This window comes from Suricata suricatta, chromosome 8 (genome assembly GCF_006229205.1).
Source record: "Suricata suricatta isolate VVHF042 chromosome 8, meerkat_22Aug2017_6uvM2_HiC, whole genome shotgun sequence".
NCBI classification, from domain to species: domain Eukaryota; kingdom Metazoa; phylum Chordata; class Mammalia; order Carnivora; family Herpestidae; genus Suricata; species Suricata suricatta.
Genome location: NC_043707.1, coordinates 120802090 through 120817049, shown reverse-complemented (window position 1 = coordinate 120817049; position 14960 = coordinate 120802090). Strand labels below are relative to the sequence as shown.

The window sequence follows — 14960 nt, the reverse complement described above, 5'->3', positions numbered from 1 at the left end:
CTGGAGAGGATCAGAGGGATGTGGGATATTTGTCATAAATAAGTAGCACCTCCCTCCCTCTGCCATTATGTTATTATAATATACTCACCCTTCTTGTGATGATTTAAGTTGATAAAATGCCTGCATGATAAGATGATGTGAGGTAAGGGATATAGGTATTGTGACCTAGCATTAAATTATTATTGATCTTTTGACCACATGTCAAAAGAATCATCGGGTCTGGATCACAGTTGACCATGGCTAACTGAAACCATGTAAAGTGCAACCTCAGATAAAGGGAGAACTACTATATGAAAAATTTCACATACCACAAGGCATTGGAAGGAGGAAATTTTCACTATTATCCTCTAATGGGGTTATAGGAAAGGAACCTGCAATGTATCAGACTTGCTTCAGTGTATGTGTGTGTTTTAGACATTATCTTCACAACAAACTTGTTCGGTCGGTATTATTATCCCCTTTATCAAATGAGGGAATTTATGAAAGTTCTAGTAATTTACCTAATATTGCAAATCTGGTTGTGAGGCCAGTATTTAGTCCCTCCCCTTCCCAGGACATGACTCTTGGTAAATCCTCTTTTCATGAAATCATGCTGCTTTCCAGGGTAAGTATAGGCAATGAGGTTAACTGGCTGAATATCTTTAAAAAAAAAAGAAAGAAAAGAAAAAAGGATTACTAGGGTTCTTTTATTCCCTTGATGGGATCTATGCTCTGAGACTTTGACATTTTAAGGTCTCTGCCAGAAGTCTATCACATACTGATGCCTCGCCTTATTCATTCCAACCATAAATGTGATTATGCACAGAAAACAAGCTTAAATGCTTTGAGCAAAATTATAATGCAAAATCCAAGGTGCTGTGTTATCATTTATTTTACAACTGAATCCACCAAAGCCTCCTATTTCCAGAGAGTGGATGGTATCAGGTTGACACTTAATAGTGCATTATTTATCTGTTTACTACTATTTGCAATAACAAAAGCTATTAGGAGATGGGTGTCCTAGGTTCAAATATCCCTGCATGAATTAGGCTTGCTGATGATTAAAAATGCCTTTGCCCATATTTTAGATCTCTTCTAGATTATGATTCCTGAATACAGGATTTCTTTTGGGGGTGGAGGTACACTATTATGTTTCTCTTAGTGTCAGATACACATGACTATTTATTAGCTTTGTGAACTTGGGCACATTACTTAACTTCTCTGTTTCTCCAGTTGTAAAACAGACCAACCATTATTTTGAAGACGCTGCTGGCTTTTAAATGTTTGAAAGAACCTATCAACAATATCTAACCTACAGCAGGAATTCAGGTAGAGTTCATCTCCCTCTTTCTCCAGATTAAGGACATTCTCTCTTGAAGTCCATAGTCTTATAGATTCTCTGGACTTGTTGAACATACATGTAAAATTTTGTGTAGATGCATGAGTTCTGTTTTTCTTGAAAATAGAGTCACTGAACAGAGTATCCTGGTGGGCCAATGACTTCCCTAAAAAAGGGCTGTAAATGGTCTTCCCTACAATGTCAAATACCCTTTGCAGGAGACCAGATTTTTTTGTGGACGTTTTCCTCTTTGGGCACTCTTTTTGCAGCCCACCAAAGGAAGATAACCAGGTCCCTGGTGGTAGTGGTGGTGAGGTATCTTTCTCTGGGTAGGGCCCCCATTAAGTTTCCCTGGGGGCTTTGACCCCTCTCAGGGTTCCCTCCTACATGGGGATAGGGTGCCATTTGCAGCTGGGAGGCTGGTTTATTTTGAGCTCTCTGGCGCTTTGGAGATCGCTTTTTGAGAAAACATGTTTTCGTGGGTTTTCTCAAGCTAACGCTGCTCTATCCAGGTGTTGGTCAAAACCTCGTGAAGCGACCCTGGCCGCCCTCACCTTCCTATAGGCCCCAATCCTGAGGCGGTGGGGGCGGGGAGGGCGCACTCGCCTCTTCCGCTCCTCCAGCCCACTAGGAGGCGCTGCGGCCTCGCCTCTTCCTTCCCGGGGTGCTTCGCGCCGGGCCCCTTCCGCGTGGGTGAGTGAATGTGAGAGTCAGCGTCGCGCCGCGCGCGCCGCCCGCCTCCGCCGTTCGGCGCCCTTATTTCAGCTGCGAGGGGCGGGTGCGCGCGTAAAGGCATAGAGACGGGCGTTGAGCTCTCGGGCTAGAGCGTCGCCGAGTCGGAGCCGGAGCCCGAGCCGCGCGCTGTGTCTCCGCTGCGTCCGCCGAGGCCCCCGAGTGTCAGGGACAAAAGCCGCCGCCGCGCCGCCTCCTCCCGCCGCCAGGGCTCATCCGCCGCCGCCGCCGCCCTGACGAGAGCCCACCGTTGTCGCCACCCGTGAGGATCCGAGAGCCATGTCGGCCAGCAGCCTCTTGGAGCAGGTACGGGCCTGGCCCGCATGCCTCGGCCATTGTGTGAGACGAGAGGGAGCCCGACTAGGCCCGGGCCCGCCGCCCCAGGTCGGGCCGAGCAGAGGCGGCGCCTCTCGCGGGCCGGGTTTCGGGCCTCTCGGCCCGGCCGCGCCCAGAGCCTCGCCCTCAGCCCGCAGTCCCCGCTTCTCCCCGGGCCTCGGAGCCCACCGGCCGCGCCGCCTTCCCTCTTGTCGGCGGGCCGCTTTTCTTCCTTGTTTCCTTCCCCTTCCTTGAAGCCCTGGTCCGCTCGCGTTGTTTCTGGCGCGTCCCCCGCTTTTTCTCTGCGGGCCCCTCCGGCCTGCGCTTTTCCCCGCCTCCCATTTTCAGCCTCCCCCTCACCATCCTTCCTGACGCCTCCCCCCATGCCTCTTCCTTTATTCCCGTCTCGGGCCCGGCTTTAATTGGTCTCTTCTTTTCCATTTCTTCTTCGGACGACTTGCTGCTCGGCGACGTTTACTTCGCCCGCAGAGACCAAAAGGTCAAGGAAACAAAGGTGAGCCCAGCTCTGTCGGTGGCCCAGGGCCGGGAGTGTTTGGGGGGGGGGGGCGCCGAGTAGTGGGGGCGGGGTCTCCGGGAAGCGCCCCAGGGAGAGGACCTTTCGGAAGCCGCTTAGTTCGCAGGTGCCTCACACTTAAGTATTTGACCCTTTCGGTGTGTTCTTGCAGCTGGCGAACAGCTTTCAGTGAACAAGGAGTAATTCATTAAGGGTGGGGGTGGATTCGGTTTTGAAATGTCCCAGGTCCTCAGTTTCCTGTAGGTCTTAGAAGGCCTTTGTTTTTCATCCTCGTGGATCACACTCTGGAAGTACTCACATGTGGTGGGGGAGGGGAAGCGGGAGGGAATTGAGATCTGGAGGAGCCAATAAAACGACCTTTTTAGATCAACTTGCTCTGGGTGGAGGGAGACGTTTTCATTGATTATTGTTGTTCAGCGGTCGCTCTCGTTTATATCGTTTGAAATGCAAACTTATTTGCTCTGTTTAGTAAGGTTTTTCTCCGGTTAGAATGCATTTGACTAATTTGGGAGGTAGATTGTACAACTGAGGCATTCGTGTAATTTACTTGACATTTTTTCCCCTTTAGTTCAAAATGGATCTGTGCATCAAAAGGATGGATTAAATGACGATGATTTTGAACCGTACTTGAGTCCACAGGCAAGGCCCGTGAGTAGTTAACCATTTACATGCTTGATCAAAGGGTGTAGTATACCATATTCTTTCTCTGCCCTCTCAGTGAGTCTGATTTTCAGGGAGTAACTTTCTTAATACCACTCAGTGTGTTGTAAAGAGAGTTATTACAAATGTTACAGTCTGTTAAGTTTCTCATCTTTGTTGCCAGCAAACATTCTGAGACTAGAACTGATAACATTTTACAGTATAACACTAACAACACTGTTAGTAATTTTCCTTACCAAGACTGTAGTGCAAAACTGAAGAATACAGTTTAACTATTCTGACTTTTTGCCCCCAAAACCTTTTTCTTTTAGGAAAACTGGATTCATATGTGATGGGAAAAAACTAATGTAAAATCACCTGAACTTTATCAGTACTGCAGAACTGGTATCTTCCCTTTCATCTGGTCATTAGTCCGTGGGTTCTTAAATTATCCTAGCTTTTGGATTTAGGTATTCGTTTTTCAAGCTGACATGTACTTTATCTGTAAAGATCAACCTTGTACACCTCTGGGTTCCCACTTAGGGAGCCATAGGATTTATAAAATGGAGTTAAAGGAAGATAAAACAGTGTTTGGCACAAATGAAAGTCGAGAATGATTGAGGTTTTTGCCATGTAATCTGTCTTCTGATGTTTTAGATGTAATCTGTTCTTCTAGTTCCATGTAGGTTCATATATATTGACAAGACGTGCATATAGAAACTACTTTGATTTGTCAGTTCTTTTAAATTAATATTTTGGATCTCTAGGACATAATTTGCAAGGTTGTAGCTAATATCTATAAACTCAAAGATTAATACACCAAAAGGAAAATTGACAGTAATCCATCTAAAATATCCTAAAAGATGAGAAAGCTTACCGGATGTTTATATAAATTATGAACAGATGTTGTATGATAGGTGTAAGAGTCTTGAATAACTTGAAATATTGGTGCATGCCCATATTTGGGCCTAATTCTAATATACAACTTTTAGATCTCTTATGTAAAATTTTCTGCATTGAGAGTGTAGAACCACTTAAGGGAGTGATTGGGAAAAGTTTTCAGAAATCAATCAGTTCATCAGGAAAAGTAGGAAAGGAAGTAGAGGAATGAACTATTAATAGATTCCTGCTATTGAAGTAGTTTCCTTACATAATCATTATAACAGAGAGTGGGAACATTTGGAAACATAATTCTAGGTAGTTCTTGTGAAACAATGTGTAGTGCAGATTTTTGAGCTCAAGGACATGTGGGAACCTGCCATTCAGCTGTATAATGGCATAGCCTGTGATATTAAGTGCATGTTGTTTACTTCTCAAGTAAGATAATGCTTAAATATCTTAAAACAGTTTTGGGGGGAGAGGGAAATACAAATCATAGTTAAATAGATGGATAATCTGAGAATCTTTGTCCTTTGTAGTTAATCGTCAAGAGTAATTCATCTGCTCTTTAACCATTATTCATCGTCTTATGTTGGAATAATCCTTCAGGCTTAATCCATTGATTATAGACTGAATTTCTTATTCATAATGGATTTGGGTCTGTCAAATTTTAATACTGTCTTCAAGAAAAATAGACTTCTCTTAAACTTGAGGGTATGTGTGAAAAGACTTAGCTTCCTTTTTTTTCTCTTTAAGGAAAGATTTGGTGAAGAAAAGCACCATTTTATCAAGCCACATTAGTTGAAACGTTTAACTTTCAAGAGATCTGTTTGGCTAGGGAGAAGTACTGTTACTTTGGGAATACAAACTTAAGGCCTAACGTAGTTTTGGTCATCCAAGTCTCTTTAGAGTAAAATTTTATATTCAGTAGTTAATGGATTCTTATGTACCAGCGCTATTGCTTTGTTTTAATTCCAGTATAGTTAACAGTGTTATATTAGTCAGGTGTATAATATAGTGATTCAACAATTCTATAAATTACTCCGTGCTCATCAAGATAAGTGTACTCTTGTACTAGAGCTATTTTGAAGTTAAGGTAAAGTACTCTAGTTTAATTGTATCTATATTTATGGAGACCACTTTTTTGTATCTTTAGCTTATCACTTAAGGGACTGTTTGTGAGGTATAGCGTTTATAAAACAGTTAGGATACTGTTAACAGACTAAAGATCAAGAGTGATTGAGGTTTTTATAATATAATTTGTTGTCCAGTGTGCAGCCTAGCTGAATAGAAGTTTATATTTCTGGGAAATTCTTTAGGATAATTCTTTTTTTTTTTTTTTTTAAAGAGTTGGACTTTACCATGTTTTTGGAATTCTCCTATTTTTAATGGAAAAGTTAGGTGTGCATTTGAGTTTATAATCAATAATTTTACAGGTGAAGTAGAATAGGTAGCAAGGTTTTCCTAGTTTTAAACTCTGGAAGCCATTGTGCATTTTCTTTCCAGGTTATAATTAAATAGTGGCATCTGTTGATGTTCCCAAATGGTTTGCCAAGAGGATAGCCACGTAAACTAGGCGTAATGAACCTTGGTTTATGGTTGAGGAATGGCAGCACAGATTTTTGGGATAGAACTTGAAATTTCCAGTTCTTTTGGTGGTGGTGTATCTTTTATAGTATGGTTCTGATAGGAAAGTCTCAGGAATGTTCCTGATCTGCCAAAATTCCCACTCCAGAAATCCAGAGATAACTGGTTTTAATAGAAGCATCATCTAAACAGTTCTATAGAGCAAGACTTAACACTGTTGGTGAAATGCTGGGTTTTCCCTTTTCTGAATGATAGTGCTTAAGTTAAGGCCCATGTTACTACTGTATGTCAGTTTAACTTGAAATGTTTAAACATTTCCGTTCTTAAACCAAAATCTCATATAGTATAAGAATTCCAGCAAGTTTATGGGAAGAGACCACCTGAAATGGTCATTTGCTTTTTTATTTGAATTGGGTGAATAATTGGGAGAGGAAATGTCTGGATTGTTGTTGTTTTAATTTTTGTGTTTAGTTGTGATTTGCCTGTTTTTTTTTTTTTCCTTCCACAGAACAATGCATATACTGCCATGTCGGATTCTTACTTACCCAGTTACTACAGCCCCTCCATTGGCTTCTCCTATTCATTGGGTGAAGCTGCTTGGTCTACTGGGGGTGATACAGCCATGCCCTATCTAACTTCTTATGGACAGCTGAGCAACGGAGAGCCTCACTTCCTACCAGATGCAATGTTTGGACAACCAGGAGCCCTAGGTAGCACTCCATTTCTCGGTCAGCATGGTTTTAATTTCTTTCCCAGTGGGATTGACTTCTCAGCTTGGGGAAATAACAGTTCTCAGGGACAGTCTACTCAAAGCTCTGGATATAGTAGCAATTATGCTTATGCACCTAGCTCCTTAGGTGGAGCGATGATTGATGGACAGTCAGCTTTTGCCAGTGAGACCCTCAATAAGGCCCCTGGCATGAATACTATAGACCAAGGGATGGCAGCACTGAAGTTGGGTAGCACAGAAGTTGCAAGCAATGTTCCAAAAGTTGTAGGCTCTGCAGTTGGTAGTGGGTCCATTACTGGTAACATCGTGGCTTCTAATAGTTTGCCTCCAGCTACCATTGCTCCTCCAAAACCAGCGTCCTGGGCTGATATTGCTAGCAAGCCTGCGAAACAGCAACCGAAGTTGAAGACCAAGAATGGTATTGCAGGGTCAAGTCTTCCACCACCCCCAATAAAGCATAACATGGATATTGGAACTTGGGATAACAAGGGTCCTGTGGCAAAAGCCCCCTCACAGGCTTTGGTTCAGAATATAGGTCAGCAACCAACCCAGGGGTCTCCCCAGCCTGTAGGTCCGCAGGCTAACAATAGCCCACCAGTGGCTCAGGCGACAGTTGGGCAACAGACACAGCCATTGCCCCCACCTCCACCTCAGCCTGCCCAGCTCTCAGTCCAGCAACAAGCAACTCAGCCAACTCGCTGGGTAGCACCCCGGAACCGTGGCAGTGGGTTCGGTCATAATGGGGTGGATGGTAATGGAGTAGGACAGTCTCAGGCTGGATCTGGATCTACTCCTTCAGAACCTCACCCGGTCTTGGAGAAGCTGCGGTCCATTAATAACTATAACCCCAAGGATTTTGACTGGAACCTGAAACATGGCCGGGTTTTCATCATTAAGAGCTACTCGGAGGACGATATCCACCGTTCCATTAAGTATAATATCTGGTGCAGCACAGAGCATGGTAACAAGAGACTGGATGCTGCTTATCGCTCCATGAACGGGAAGGGCCCCGTTTACTTACTTTTCAGTGTCAACGGCAGTGGACACTTCTGTGGCGTTGCAGAAATGAAATCTGCTGTGGACTACAACACATGTGCAGGTGTGTGGTCCCAGGACAAATGGAAGGGTCGTTTTGATGTCAGGTGGATTTTTGTGAAGGACGTTCCCAATAGCCAACTGCGACACATTCGCCTAGAGAACAACGAGAATAAACCAGTGACCAACTCCAGGGACACTCAGGAAGTGCCTCTGGAAAAGGCTAAGCAGGTGTTGAAAATCATAGCCAGCTACAAGCACACCACTTCGATTTTTGATGACTTCTCACACTATGAGAAACGCCAAGAGGAAGAAGAAAGTGTTAAAAAGGTAACCGATTTACCATTCTTAAGACTTTTAGAGAGGGAACAATGTACAAGAGGGAACAGAGTTATTGTACTGAATGGTTAATAAAAGCTCTGTGAATAATGTATCACTTAACAGTTCAAGCCTTTATTGAAATGTAATTGGTGTATAGAAATGTGGGCTTAAATTAACAGAGAGCAGAAACTGTAGAGAAACAGATGATACAAAAGAGATGAAGAACAAGGCCAAAAGAAATGCAAAGGGAATAATTGAAGTGATACAACCATGGAGATCAAAGTAATAAAAGATTGAGGCTGTATGTAATATGGCAGAAAAAAGGTAAAAGTTCTGTTATAATTAACTTTTGCCCTAACTTGAGTACGGTTGGTGTGTCACCAGCCCTGACATTGCTTCCTGCCTGCCTTTGACAACTGGCAGTATTAGTGTATTTTTCAGAACTTGCTTCCTTGTTCCTATTCTTCGTGTTCGACTTAATTACTTTTCCCATTGGAAAAGTAATGTCTTATTATATAAAACTTGGAAAACATGATTAGAAGAAGCTGATATTTTGCTCTTAAAATTCTCCTGTATTCCTGAGGAGTAACCTTTTGTTTCCTCTGTAGCAAGTGAGAGTCTTGGGCAGAATAATGGAGAATAGGTCCAAACTAAACTGTTGGAATTTACTTAAAAGTGTTGGAATTTACTTAAAAGTGTTGGTAATGCGTGGTCTGTGCATATTGAGTGTAGACTTCAGATCATAGAGAATGATAAAATACTGGTTGGGGAAGAACATAACGTTATCTAGGATTTGGAAGTAGGTGAAAAGATTATTGTGGGCAAAGAGAAGTTTATTTTTAAAGATTATTAATGGTTGGGAGAATCCTAAGTAAGAGGTCAGGTTCAAATATAAAATAAAACCTTTTATGCTTGTGTAAATATATTTTTCTCATATTTGTCATGAATTCCTAGGGATTTTGTATATTTGATCTAGGATACGAGGCTCTTGTTATAGCTCTGTAAAGCTTTTTTTTTTTTTTTTTTTTTTGAGCAGTGGAATGATGGGTCTTTTGGTTAGATTCTTCACCTCCATAACAGAAGAATCAGGGGCACAGTTGTTCAGCTGAAGCAGGATGTTGCCATCTTATTTTCTAGTGTGTGCAGTTGAACCAAAAATGGAGATAGGCTTGTCAGTGATGCTAAAACTATTGGGGATACAGAGCCACTGAAAAATTACTTGTCAGGAAAAAAAACACTTCTTTTTTTGTCCTTTAAATTCTACTCTTCCCTTCCCCAAACTTTAACAGTTTAACTTAAAATCTGCCCTCATCTTGTAGGAAGATAGTTTACTGATTACTTTTGCCAGACATCTGAAAGGCTTGAAAGGTGTTTTAACAGGCTCCTGAATCTAGAGGGAGAAGGAAGGGAAGTGATGACCTTTTAAGCATCGTGTATTGACATAGCAGATTATTATTAATGTATGTGAGGACCATTGAGGTGCTTAGTTTAACCACTCAAAACGTATATATCAATCCCATATTATGAATCTACTTGCTTTTACCTGCAGTGTTCTGTCTTACATCTTGTGATTAAAAACAGGAAGGCAGGGGCACCTAGGTGGCTCAGTTGCATAAGTGTCCAATTTCAGCTCAGGTTATGGTCTCATGGTTTGTGAGTTTGAGCCCCACATCAGGCTCTGCTGTCAGCACAGAACAGGCTTCAGATCCTCTCTCTCGCTCTGCCCCTCCCTCACTCACGTGTGTGCTCTCAAAAAAATCTTGAAGAAATAGGAAGGTGAAGATTGGAATGTTTTCAGGAATGTACAGCATGGATAATAAGATCAACCTGGTGTTCTTAGAACTAGTGGAGAAACTTGGGTTTAAAAATGAAGTAGCAGGGGTGCCTGGTGGGCCCCAGTCTACTGAGCATCTGGCTCAAGTCATGATCTCGAGGTTCGTGTTGGTGGCTTTAGCCCTACGTCGGGCTCTGCACTGACAGCGTGTAGTTCTCTCTCTCTCCCTCTCTTCGCTCCCCCCCCCCCTTGCACATGCTTTTTCTTAAAGTAAACATTAAAAAAATAAAAATGAAGTAGCAAATTTGAGGGCTGTTAATTTATGTAAATTTTAAATCAAGTTTGTATTTGTATTAAGTTCACTTGAGTCGTTCAGTGAATAATGAACTTTATAAGGTGTGAGATTGACAAATTGGGATTGACTAGCGTTGGGATGTTTTCACAGTGAGTAATAATAATCAAGGTTTAGTGTCTTTGTGAAGCCAGTTAATGGATCAGTTTTAAAGCCATTCCTTAAAGACTTTTCATTAATAAGTATATTAATTGTTCTCAGGCCAATGAACAAACCACCAAAAATAAGAATAAACATAAAAAGCTTTGATTATACTTGTGTGAGATTACTTTTTAGTTTACCTTTTGTGAGAAGAGATCGCTGGGGTTTCAGCAAGGTCCCTATGATTGCTTCTAAACCCAGTTACCATTTTAGTCAGTATTGCCTTCTCTTGCCTGCTGTTATCCTTAACATGCTTACATAACTGATTGTAAAGCCAGTCTTTATAAGGCTTCCAAAACAAGTTTCATGAGAGTGAAACTGATAGCTCATTGAGGCAGTACACTCTTTTAGGTGGGGTGGTTGTATGTGGACCTTTGTGTTATTTACAAGATGGTAAAAAAATCATGCCAGATGGGCACAGTAACTCAATAAGTAGAGAAGTACTTAAGCTTCATCCTGAAAATGATGTCACAGCTATTCTAAAGTTCCATGATTGGGCATGTATCTTGGCAGAACACACTGAAGCAGAACTATAGCCATTTTTGCCTAGTAATACTAACTTGTTCTGTCCCATGATCTAATTCAGTATCATAGACGCTTCAAACACTGGATCTATGACTTGACACTTGAGCAGATTTTAGTGACATTTTCCATATGTTTATTTTGTTGTATATTTTAGATGCTGTTTTGTAACCTGCTTTCTGCAATTATTTAGAACCTTTCTCTAATTGTTAAATATTCTGTGACATCACTTTTGATGACTTCATAATATTCTATCATAGATTTATTATAATTTTCCAATCCTTAATTGTTAGATTGTCAGCTCCTTTATATTTTTTCCAGTGGAAATAACATTGCAGTGAGCATCCATTGATAAAAATACTGATTTATATCTGTCCTTTAGTGTTATTGCTGGCTCAAAGGGTATATGCTTTTTGAAGGTCTTGGCTGTACTGTATGTACATTGTCACATGGGGTTTTTTCTTTTTGAAAAATTTGAAAAAATTACTGTCCAAAGAAGACAACAGTGAGTTAACTTTATGCTTTATTTCAGCTTTAGAATAGTCTGGCATAAAGGGAGAGTTATTCTCGGCATGAGTGATCATGTTTTTTTATAAACTTCATAATAGTTTAATTTTTGTCTTGTATTTCTAAACTTTTAATTTTATAGGTAAAAATAGGAAGGGTAGAGGGGAACAAGGGCTGCATACTTTTCTTAAAGCCTAGCCCCAGGGGTGCCTGGGTAGCTCAGTTGGTTAAATGTCTGCCTCTTGACTTCAGCTCAGGTCACGATCTGTGGTTCCTGAGATCAAGCCCAGCATCAACTCTGTGCTGATAGTGCAGAGCCTGCTTGGGACTCTCTGCCTGGCCCTGTGTTAGACTTGGTCAGGCACTTGGGTAAATGATTTTTCTGAATAATTGGAAACTTAATGGGAGAGAAATAGATCTAAAAAGATGTGATTATAGTGACAATGGCACAAGGTATGTGTTTTTAAAAATTTCATTGTTATTGGGGCGCCTGGGTGGCTCAGTCAGTTGAGCGGCGGGCTTCGGCTCAGGTCAGATCTCACATTCGTGGGTTCGAGCCCCGCGTCGGGCTCTGTGCTGACAGCTAGCTCAGAGCCTGGAGCCTGCTTCAGATTCTGTGTTTCCCTCTCTCTCTGACCCTCCCCTGCTCGCGCTGTCTCTCTCTGTCCCTCAAAAATAAATAAAAGACACAAAAAAAAAATTAAAAAAAAATTTCATTGTTGTTGAGAATAGCAGGATGTCTTAAATACCTCTAGAGTTATTCCTGTTTTCAAGTAGAAGACCTAAAAATAGTGACTTCCAGTGTGTTTGGATATATTTAGGATTCATTATGCTGCTTAAGAATTGAGATGAGGGGAGCCTGTGTGGCTCAGTAGGTTAAGTGTCCGACTTTGGCTCAGGTCATGATCTCATATTCGTGGGTTCGAGCCCCGTGTCAGGCTCTGTGCTGATAGCCTGGAGCCTAGAGCCTGCTTCACATTCTGTGTCTCACTTTCTGCCCCTCCCCCGCTCACTCTCTGCCCCCCTCTCTCTCTCTCTCTCAAAGACCGCCCCCCCCCCCAAAAAAAGAATTGAGATGAAGCTATTTGTCTTTGAACAATTTTATTGTGTGCTGGATACTACTGGGAAAGCAGGAGTGTGCTGTCAGGGAGCCTTATACTCATGATGGGTAACTAAACAAAACAAAGTATTTTTCTTAAGATATGTGCAGAATTCCAGTTTGGAAATGAGGATTGTCTAACCCAGCCTGGGGTATGGTATGGGTGGATTGATTGGTCACAGAAGAATCCTGGAAGAGGTAAATTTTGAGCTGAGCCTTGAAAGATATATAGAAGGTAGCCAGAGATTTTGGGGGAAGAATGAACATAGATCCAGGACAGTCCACATCTATGATGCTGTGTAGGTAATAACTTGGAACAAGAAGTTCTGTACATTTCAAGAGCAAGTCTAATTGGTATTTGTGGAGTGGGTTTCCCTACAATGGAAGTTTGTTGAAGATTAGATTAGGAAAAGGGAGTTGAATGAAATGTTTATTCAGTGAGTTTGATATAGAAGGAACTTACTGAGATAGGTACAGAGTTGGCTTACATTCTAGAGTTTAACAAAGAAGACTTAATCTGAACAGAAACTAATTGATGTTACTTTTTTCTTTAAGTTTTTATTTTAATTTCAGTTAACATACAGTGGTGTTCTGTTGGTTTCAAGTGTACAGTATAGTGATTCAACAATTGCACACACCGTTCCATGCTCTCCTTTTTAATTTTTTCTAATGTTTTATTTATTTTTGATAGAGAGACAAAGCATGAGAGGGGGAGGGGCGGAGAGAGAAGGAGACACAGAGCCCGAAGCAGGCTCCAGGCTCTGAGCTCGCTGTCAGCACAGAGCCTGACGCGGGGCTTGAACCCATGAACGTGAGATCTGACCTGAACTGAAGTCGGAGGCTTAACCAACTGAGCCACCCAGGCACCCCCATGCTCTCCTTGATGTTAGCTTTGTGTGGAAGGCAGTGAGAAGCTTATAGAACTTAAAGTGAATGTATATGAGAGTATATGGTAATAGACACCAATACTGAATACTAGCAGCTCACTTTTTCCAGTGATGTGTATCATACATGTTATCGTATATCTCATCAGATGCCTTAGTGTTTATCAGAGTGTTTAGCTTAGAAGAGATGATTTCGAAGGGGAATATGATAGCTGTAATCAAAACACTTTTAAGACTGGTAGGTTTAGGAGTGCCTGGCTCAGTTGGTATAGCATGTGACTCCTGATCCTCAGGGTCTTGAGTTCGAACCTCATGTTGCTTACTTAAAAAATCCCACAACAACTTTGTTGGCTTATTCTCCATGCCAAGAGACAGCACCAGGACCAATGGATGGAGGTTATAGGAAGATTTTTGTAAATGGAGAACTTTCTAAAAAGGGAGTTCTTAGTCACAGGATTTCGAGACCGAAAGAACTTTAGTTAGGTATGTTGTAGGGAAGGTTTATATGTGGAGTAGTCTAGACCAGATAAACCCAGGGTAAGAGGGTTAGCTAGCCCAAGGTAACATGTGAAATTCATGGAGAGGAATTAATGCTACTAAACAGGTCTTTTTAGGAAGGTTATTCCTGTTCTGTACTTTTTGACCTAAATACCTACTACTTGCAAAAACAATAAAGGTCTTGAGGGTAGAAAGACATGGATGACAGAAAGGATTGGTAGATTCCCAGTAAATCTTAGTATAGATAAGGTACATGGATGGTTATTTTTAATATATTTACTGTATTAGTGTTAATGAAGAAATTACCTAAAACAATACCAAAGGTTTATTTTTTATGATAATATAATGTTTATTTTTTATTAAAAAATTATTTAATGTTTATTTTTGAGAGACAGAGCATGAGCAGGGGAGGGGCAGAGAGAGAGGGAGACACAGAATGTGAAGCAGGCTCCAGGCTCTGGGCTGTCAGCACAGAGCCCAGTGTGGGGCTCAAACTCATGAACCGTGAGATCATGACCTGAGCTGGAGCCTGATGCCTAACTGACTGAACCTTCATGACTGAGCCACTCATGTGCTGCTAACGCTTATTTTTTAGAGACAGAGAGTGAGGGAGTGGCAGAGAAAGAGGGAGACAGAGGATCAGAATTGAGCTCTGCGTTGTTAGCGCAGAGCCTGATGCAGGGTTTGAACCAATGAACTGTGAGATGACCTGAGCCTAATGTAGATGCATAATCATTGAACCACTCAGACTCCCCAGGACTCTTTTTTGTTTTTTAAGTTTTTGGTTTTTTTTTAGAGTGTGCGTATGTATGTGAGAGGAGGAGGGGCAGTTGGAGAGGGAGAGGGAATTTTAAGTAGGCTCCACACTCCACACCCAGAGTGGAGACATGGGGCTTGATTCATCACCATGAACCGAAATCAAGAGTGGGACACTTTTAACTGACTGAGCCACCCAGGTGCCCCTAAAATTTACATACTAAACCCTATTTTTTTTTAATTTTTAAGTTTATTTTTACATTTTTGAGAGAGAGAGTTTGTGTGTGATGGGGAGGAGTAGAGAGAAGGAGAGTGAGAGAATTCTAATCAGGCCTC

The 14960-nt window shown here is 41.7% G+C and overlaps 1 protein-coding gene across 2 annotated transcripts in view; it reads left to right on the top strand.

Annotated features, from left to right (window-relative positions):
• Positions 1-2042: 2042 nt before the first annotated feature.
• YTHDF2 (YTH N6-methyladenosine RNA binding protein 2) overlaps positions 2043-14960 on the top strand; it is a 31498-nt gene continuing 18580 nt past the window's right edge. The window contains exons 1-4 of one of the 2 annotated variants that reach the window (XM_029948499.1): positions 2043-2356; positions 2855-2879; positions 3469-3548; positions 6514-8100. In XM_029948499.1, the coding sequence (XP_029804359.1) occupies positions 2330-2356; positions 2855-2879; positions 3469-3548; positions 6514-8100 (1719 nt within the window). In that variant the 5' untranslated portion in view covers positions 2043-2329. Of the gene's footprint in view, positions 2357-2854; positions 2880-3468; positions 3549-3872; positions 3945-6513; positions 8101-14960 lie in introns of those variants that run through there. The other variant, XM_029948500.1, reaches the window with a different exon arrangement.